We start from the raw sequence: 8,682 nt of genomic DNA on the forward strand, positions 1-8,682 counted from the left end.
AAGAGCTTTTGCCAACTGAGGAAGCCTTTGGGGACAACCTGAAGAGCCATTTGAGCCGGGATTTGAGTCCTGCATCCTATCTTCTGGCAGGAAAAGTCCTCTCCATAACCTGGAGGTTCCTGTGCTGTATGACGAGGGCCTCCAGAGGCCCCAGAGGCTGAGGGATGAGGTGGTCTTCACGCAGCAGGAAGCTGAGCCCCACTTCTGAGCACTGAGAGGAGCTTGGTGGGAGGCAAAGACCTTGGCAGGCCTTCAAGGTGTGACCCTGCTTTAGGTCACAGAGGGGTGGAAACAAACTCTGCAGATGCTCAGCTGCACTCGAAGTCACCCTCCCATTTTGCACAGGGTGATGGTTGGTGTGGGGGCACCCAGGGACCTCTGGCACAACCAAACACCCTGTGGGTGGGTGTTTATAAACAAAAGATCTTGTTAAAACAATCAGAACATCTGCCCCTCTCCCAGCTGAAAGAGGAGGGGAATGCTGGTTCCTGAGCTGTTTCCTACCCAGGATAAAATCATCTCAACTGTCTTACCAGTGAAGTCTCTCTAAGCTGTGGAAACCAGCTCACATACGTCAGTTTTTGAGGACGCTTGAATTTAGGAAGTGGCTTAGATGGAGGAGCTGGGCAGCACCCAGCTTCTGGCACTGCTGAGCTGTGGGGGTTGGGATTGGGCCAACCAGGGGCACACCTGGAGCTGCTGCACCCACACTGCATCGAGGTGCTCTGCAAAAAACTCACCACAAAGCTGCAGCCCAGCTCCCAACCTGAGCCACTGGGAAGCACAGGCATGGCAGTGCAGCCACATGGCTCCAGAAGGGAAATTTGGGAGGAAATCCACATTTCAGTCAAATGAAAGAGATGCACTTTGAATTATTTTATTGGGGATAGTTGGGGTTTATTCCTCACAACAGCTCTGGAAGCAGGAGTTTGTGACAGAGTCTTTGGAGACCAACAATTAGAAAGAGGTGAATCAAACCCCCAGTGCAAACATCCATGGGGTTTCTTGTCTGGGAATTCACAGCAAGCTGCAGAAACCTTGTACAAAACCACAACCTGAGAAAACAATGTCATAAATACCTGCTCAGTTTTGCTCAAAACATGGCTGTGTGCTCTTCCCGAGCTGTTCCCAGGCCACATCTCACCTGGGACTCAACGGCAAAGAGCCTCTTCTTGGCCTCTCAGGACTGGGAACAAGCCCAGGATTCCCACTCCATCAGCCCAAACTGTCTTTTCCAGTGAGTATTGCTTAATATCCATCAGTTGCTGCTTTGGGCTTTCTAGATAATGGCTGACCACGGTGACGTGTCCCCAGAGGCAAAAAGCAGAAGAGATCTGAGGATGAGGTGTCACCACCAGACCTGAAACAATCCAGAGGTTACTTCTGCACCATCTGGCACAGCTGAGCAGTCTCTGAGGCGAGCGCAAACACACCTGCAGGGCAGAAATCTCACTGCAGGTGCCAAAGGTGAGCTCAGGGATGAGCTCAGAAGAGCAGCAGCTCAGGAACAGGTCCAGAAAATGTTCTCCAGAGGATGTGGTCACGTAGGAGCTGGGGAAGGCAGGGCTCTGAGTGCCTGCATGTTTGTGAGGGCAGGAGGCACAAATTATCCCAGTGCCAGGTGTCCAGCCCTGCCTCTGCTCTGCACACACCAGCCAGGACCAAGAACAGCAAAGAGCTGTGAGCCTGGAGAGAGTGAGAACGAGGTGACAGATTCTGCAGGGGCAGGGACCCAGGGACTGCTTCATCCTATTGATATCCTGCAGCTTTTGATGCCACCTCACAACTCCTCAATGACCAGAATCCCAAATGAGAATGTGAGGAACAAAGCATCTTGCAATTATTGGGAGGTGGCTCTGGCTTCCTCACCCTTCCTTTTCCACAGAACATCAGGGAAAAGCGAAATCTCTGGAGGAGAACAGAGATCACATTGCCCAGGCTGCCAGCCCTCTGCCTGGGCCAGGGCAGAGCCAGTGCAGGGCTGAGAAAGGACACCTTGAGCACAGCCTGCTGTAACACACTCCTCATGAGCACAGAACTCTGCAAATCCCGAGAGCAGGGCTTGGTCTCTGCAGTAAATCCCTACAGGAGGTTGACTTTGGCCACAACCTGCTTGCAGCCCATCCTGGAGTACTGCTTGTCTCCTGTAGTGTAGTAACTGAGCTGATTTGCCAAATTCTCAATGTGCTTCTGGTCGGGGTAGAGCCCTTCCCTCCTCATCTGCTCCAGGAAGCAGTTTATGACATGAGACTTCTCCAGAAGGACAAAGGGGATGATGTCTGCAGCCTTCCACAGAGGGTGGACACTGATCAGGACTGGCTGGATGATGCTCAGCAGCTCTTCAGCTCCCCGTTGCTGCTGCAGGAGCTCAGTGGATGCATTCTGGATAACGAACTTTGTGATTTCAGCACCTCCCAGGTTGCTTATTAAAATGTAGATGGCATTGAGGAACTCGTTGGTTTGATTGGGTTCAAAGAATCGGCTGAGAGTGTCCAGCAGGACGGGGGACATGAGCTCAACCTCATCCAGAATAAACACTGGGGTCTTCTCCTCTATTTCAGCTCTGGTAACCATGTCAGAAATCTTCTTAGACAGATCTATTTCACAGGTCAGGGGAGCCACCCCGCTGGGGCAGTGGTGCATCACAAAGTACTGGAGCACAAAGTCATTGTCCATGACAGAGCGAAAATGTTTGGCCAGCACCCAGCCAACGTGGCTCTTCCCAACCCCTGTGGGGCCATTCAGAGAGATCACCAGAGGCTTGTTGTGGATGTGGGTAGCCAGATAGTCTTTCAGTAATTCCGCAATGCTTTCCACAGCAACCCTCTGCCCAAATACTTCCCGGTGCATGGTTTTCTCCAAACCATCGAGGTCGTACTTTTGGAGGTTATCATCCAGGTTCTCTATGGCATTGAGAATCTGGAAGAAGATAATGGCAATGAGCAAGAGGAGGCAGCGCTTTGCTTTGCTTTTCTCCTCTGCTGGGAGGTATTTTTTTGTTTTATCCGGGTAGAGGACCATCCTGGATTTCCTCCGGCTCTTTTTCCGCCTGCACTTTTTCACGGAGTAATGTTCCACAGACGTGTCGAAGGTGAAGTACTGGGAGCTCTCAAAGCCAGACTGATTAAAGAAGGACATGGAAGGGCTGTACAGGGAAGTTCTGTTCAGGGACAGCTGCCTTTGGAGCAGCCTGGTGTGGACAAACTCCGCAGACTTTTCCCGAGGGAGCTCTAAATGCAGGCGGCTTTTCTTCAGCCCCTGGTAGCGCCGGCGCAGGCGGACGATGGCCCGCAGGGGAGAGGAAATAGAAGTTATTTTCTTGGAAGCAGCAGGGATTACAGCATCTGGCACTTCCTCCACGTCACTCTCAGAGCAAGACGCCTCTTCTTTTGTGTCACAGGGCATTTCCCCTTCCCCATCGCTGTCAGTGACGGGAATCTCCTCTTCCCCGTCACTGCCAGTGCCAGGAATTTCCCCTTCCCCATCACTGCCAGTTCCAGGAATCGCCCCTTTCCCATCTCTGACAGTGCCCAGCGTCTCTCCTTCCACGCTGCCCTCAGTGAAGACAATTCCTGGGTCACAAGGAGCCTCTTCTTCTGTGCTGGTCTCAGCACAGGGCACCTCTCCTGGGTCCTTCTCTGTTCCAGATGTGCCTCCTACGGGATTGCTCTCCACGCAGGGCATCTCCACTCCCAGATCCCTGAGGACGCTTTTTCCATCCACCTCAGAGCAGGGCAGCTCTTCCTCCATCTTGTCTGGTTCTTACAGCCCATTCACATCATCTTCTCTCTAAAAAGGAAAGGAGTGATGTAAAATCAATTTTCTTAACATCAGGAATTGATTGATAGCAGTGGAATTAGACAGGTATCCCCCTTTCTAACGGGCAGAAAGCTGCAGCAATCAGCAATGGCAAAGCGGCAGAGACTTTCAGACCTAAACTGATTTTCTGGAAGACGGGCCAGATGTACAAAACTACAAGTGAAATTCAGTGTAAATTAATGTAAATTGATGTTATAACACACACCCAACCCTGCCCTCAGATGCAGAAGGGAAGGTCAGAGCTGGCTGGGGCCAAAGCCAGAGGCTCTGCTGTGAGCAGGAGGCAGGACAGCAGGACAGACTGACCTGTGGTCTGAACCAGAGCTGCCCAGTCGTCTTTCCCTACACCTGCTAAATTTAAGGAAGACACAAAGCCCCACCTCTGTGCCAGCACATGCACACAGGCACGTACACACCCTGTGGGAACAGTCCCTCGTCCACCCACGGACACCTCTGGGGCTGTGGGTGGGAATAACTTGCCGTAGGTGCCATCCTGGCTGTGGTGGCATCTCCCGGGGGAGGATTTTCCTGCCTGTGCCTGGCAGAGAGGTGAGATGAGAGCAGTCCCTGGATGGGAAGGGCTCAGAGGGGCTGCAGAGAACCAGCGTGGCTGTGTCTGAGCCTGCCAGCAGGACATGGCTGTGGGGAGAGGAGCAGGGCAACCCCACAGCACCCCAACCCTGCCCCCCCCAAGTCCTTCCCTGCCCTGTGTGCCCACTCACACCCCTGGACATGGGGGAGGGACACAGGGGCTGCCACATGAGACCCTGGAGCTGCGCAGGAGAGCTCAGGGACGTGGTCATCCTGGGATAACACCTGAACTGACAACCTCAGCTGGCAAACAAGGAGAAGGAGAGGCCAGAGGGATGTGACAAAGAGGCACAGACCCAGCAGGGAAGCCCCTGGGAGAACGCAGCTCTGCAGGGTTGGATGCAGCCCCATGACCACCTCCACGAGCTGCCCTGACCCTGCCTGGCACAAGGCTGGTGGTGGTAGAAGCTGTGCCATGGTGGGAGGGCGTTTTTCTGACACCTCTGGGCTGCAGCAGTGCTGACACAAGGCACAGTTGCTGCTGTGACACTGCCAGCCCCAGAGCAGGGAGCCGGCACGGGCAGCGTGAGGAAAAGCCGCTTTCATCAGCCGTCCTTAAAAAATCAACACCGGGTCTTGCCAAAAGCACCACGACTCTGGAGAGAACAAGGAGGTCTGGAAGTTTGTTATTAACTCGCTCCAGCTCAGCAGGAAGTCAGCAACCTGCACAAAGTCACACTCTGGACAAGGTTTTACTTCCCGTGCGCAACGCGGCCGCCGGCACCCACCGAGCCCCAGGGCACCCCGGGGCTGCGCAGAGCCACAGGCACTGGGAAATGCTCCCTCTGCCTCCTCGCTTCACCCCACGCCCTCCCTGGCTCCTCTGAAACGCAAAGCTTCACTCCCACTCCGTGCACAAGTCAATTTCGGGACCGTGTGCGGGCAGCCAGCTGAGGCCAGTCCTCATCGCTGGACCTGCCACTGCTGTGCAGCAATTAACCCCGAGTGCTAATTGCTGACCTAATTCCTGACCCTGTGCAGGGTTTGGTGCGCAAAGGCAAAACCAGCCAGACGAGATCTGACAAGGATGCCCTGAGGCCTCCAGGAAGGAGGGCTGGCTGCCACCATCACTGGGATGCCACCCAAAGGATGCCACTGGGAGCCTGGGCTGTCCCACGCCACCCTGGAGTCACACCCTTGCTCCTCTCCATCCTGCATTGCCTTGCTCACATAGTGCTGCAGGTCCCCAAAGGGACAACTGTCCCCAAAGCCACTGGGGAGCAGCCCCTGCAGCCCAGACCAGCACAGACCCCAGGGAGCAGGGACACCACAGAGCTCAGCCAGGGATGAGAAAGCCCTGCAGGCACTGACACACATCCCACAAACCCAGGGGGAAGTTTTCTCAGCCCCAAGCCCTTGCAGGTGAAGAGAGGGTTGGTTAAATGCCAGGGGAGAGGCTACGGAAATTTACAGGAAAAGTTTTAGAGAAGAGAGGCTCACAGAATCATGGAAGAGTTATGGCTGGATGGAACCTTCAAAGACCATCTTGTTCCAAACCCCTGCCACAGGCAGGGACACCTTCCACTAGACCAGGTTCCTCCAAGCCCCATCCATCCTGGCCTGGAATGTTTCCAGAGACGGGGTGGCCACTCTGGGCAACCCCTGCCAGGGCCTCACCACCCTCATTCTAAGAAACTTCCTTATATCTATCTAAAGCCACTCTCTTTTAGTTTAAAACCACCACCCCTTGTCCTGTCGTAACAGGACCTGCTACAAATTTTGTCTCTCTTTTTCATAGGCTCCCTTCAAGGACTGGGAGGCTGCTCCTGGCAGGGAAACAGGACACCCCAAACACTCCCCATGGACGCTGCCAGCCACAGCCAGGAGCTGCTCCAGCTGAAGCATGAAGGGATTTGGCTGCTCATAGTCCAGAGCCAGCTCTCCCACTGCCATGTACACACAGAAAGCCCAAAGCCCCTACAAGACCCATGGGGAATGGTGAGAACTGAGTGCTCACCAGCTGGGAGATGTTCAAGATCCTCTTTCCCAAAAGCCCAGCAGCATATCCATCCCACTGGTGTGGGATGCCCAACCCTCCAGATGAGCCGAGCAAGGCAGGGTGGAAAGACAAAACCCCATCCTGAGCAAGGACTCTGTCCAGTCATGAATATAACAACCTTGTTAATGCCATGACTCAGTCCCTAATACCTGCTGGGATTTACATAGGACTGGAAGTTTCTAAGAGCAGCCCCTGCACACTCAGTCAGGGCCAAGCAGGAGGCTGTGCCAGCCTGCAAGGATGCAGTGTCGGCAGCTTATTTTAATATTTGGTGAGAACGACAGCAAAGAGAACCCGGGAATTCGGTCTGCAGCATCCCAGTGCTCGTGTAAACACTGCTGATCTCTGTTCTGTGCCGAGCGTGGACACCACTGGAAAACTTGCACTTGGAAACACGCCTGGGAAGCCTCCAGCTCTCCTGCTGTAGCCCTTGCAGTGTTTGCATTCGTGCTCCCTGCTGCTCCAAAACAACGTTTCCACAACAGAGGAGCCTGTGTGGGCAGCCGGAGGCAGCCTGGGAGAGGGGACCGGGACGGGGACAGCCCCCGGACAGGCGGCAAAAGCCCCTGGTGGCAGGAAAGGCCAGCAGAGAACCGTGTCCCTGGTTAAAGTAACCCGGCTGAGGAGGCTGCACCCCAACCTCAGCCTCTCTGGATGAGCAAACCTGCTGGGAAAAGGGAACAGCTGGGAAATCCCAAAGATCGATATCCCCCCCACCCCCAGCTGGAAGCCAAACCCTCCATCCAAAAAGGGAGCATGCCCACGGGGAAGGTGGAACGAAGCAGCCCCTTGCAGCGGGAGCTGCAGATAAAGGGCTCAGTGGCTGGGAGGAGAGATCCGGAATGGCGGCAGGGGCCAGCACGGCCCCGGCATCCCGAACCGCAGCTGCCCGGGGGCCCCGTCCGGGAACGAGCTGAGCAGCGCGGTTTGACCGCGGGCCGGAGCCCGGCGGTGCAGGCACCCACCGCCCCCAACACGGCGCAGGGTGACAGGGGTGACAGCCAGCAACCCCCCGACAGCCACCAAACCCCGCCGGCCCAGCCCCAAAGCCAAGCCCGAAGGGGAGGACAGCAAGCGGAGGGGAAGAGTCTGAAGCATCCCAAACCATCGGGAGCAGGAGCATCCCTGCAAAACCGAGGCGGCTTTTGGTGGAGAGGAGCGAGTGGGGACTCGCGGGAGGCGGTGGCAGGGATGGAGCTGGAAGTAGCCGAGGGGTGCCCTGGTGAGCCCTGAGGGGTGGGGAGCAGGACGGGGAGGCGACGTTACCCGCGGCGTCCCCTGGGGCCGGTCACCGGCGCTTCCCTCCGCCCGCCGAGCGCACCTCCGGCCTCGGACGGGCCGGCAGCTCCTCTGTCGCCGCTCTCATCCGTATAGAAACCGGCCCCGGAGAGGAAATGGTGAGGAGGAGTGGCCCTGGGCGGCACTTCCTTCTCCCCGTGCCATGGGATGGCCGCTGCCGGCCGGTTCCTTGTCCCCGTGCTGCCCAGAGCCCTCCCCGGCCGCTGCCGTCACGGCCGGGACGGGGCAGCGCGGTGAGCTCATCACCCGACACCCCCGAGAGCCCCGGCAAAACATCCCCACCCTCCGGGGTGTCATTCATTAGTCATTAGTCCGGAACCCGTCACCCTAAAGGTCAAAGCGGTGACGCTGCCGAGAGAGGTTAATTGGGGCTGACGCGGTGCTTGGGTGCTCCCCCTTGCCAGCAGGGGAAACAAGGAGAAAATAGAGGGAATCCGGGGGGGAAAGAGTGAGTCCATGAAAAATAATGAGTCTGGAAAAAGCCAGCAACTCCAGAGTGGTTGGTTTGTCTGTCCCTGGGCAGGTCCTGACTGCGGCCGCTCCTGCTCCTCTGTCCCCAGCCCTCCCGAAGCTCTTGGCCCCTTGGCAGCTCTGTCCCTGCAGCACGGGGACACGGGGACACGGGACACGGGGACAGCCAGGGCTGGGCTGCACGGCCGCCGTGGGACCAAGTTCTGGTGTGGGCACAAAAACTCCCCGGGGGAAAACCACTTCATCCGTTCAGAGCAGGAAGCAGTGGGGGCTTTCCACACGCAGCAGTGCAAAAGTTCATCGCGGAGGCTCCTCCTCAGCTGCACTCACCTTTCCATCAGCCCTGATGAAGGCCCTGGCACGTCCGACCTCTCACCTGCACTCGCACAACCTGGCCAAGGCTTTTTCCCCCAAAACAAGCCCATTTGGTAAAGGCAGAGCAGCCCGAAGTGATCTCTTGCTGCTATTTCAAGCTCCTATTTTTTGACAGCCCTCAGCCAGAA

General features: G+C 56.3%; 1 protein-coding gene across 1 annotated transcript; it reads right to left on the bottom strand.

Moving 5' to 3' along the window:
• Window positions 1-847: 847 nt before the first annotated feature.
• TOR4A (torsin family 4 member A) lies at window positions 848-7,948 on the bottom strand. Its single transcript, XM_010397600.4, has 2 exons — window positions 7,676-7,948; window positions 848-3,789 (listed from the first exon to the last, which is right to left on the bottom strand). The coding sequence occupies exon 2, from the start codon at window positions 3,748-3,750 to the stop codon at window positions 2,083-2,085; it is 1,668 nt and encodes a 555-aa protein (XP_010395902.3). The 5' UTR covers window positions 3,751-3,789; window positions 7,676-7,948; the 3' UTR covers window positions 848-2,082.
• Between the last annotated feature and the right edge of the window lie 734 nt (window positions 7,949-8,682).

The sequence above is a fragment of the Corvus cornix genome, chromosome 17, assembly GCF_000738735.6.
Source record: "Corvus cornix cornix isolate S_Up_H32 chromosome 17, ASM73873v5, whole genome shotgun sequence".
Classification (NCBI taxonomy): domain Eukaryota; kingdom Metazoa; phylum Chordata; class Aves; order Passeriformes; family Corvidae; genus Corvus; species Corvus cornix.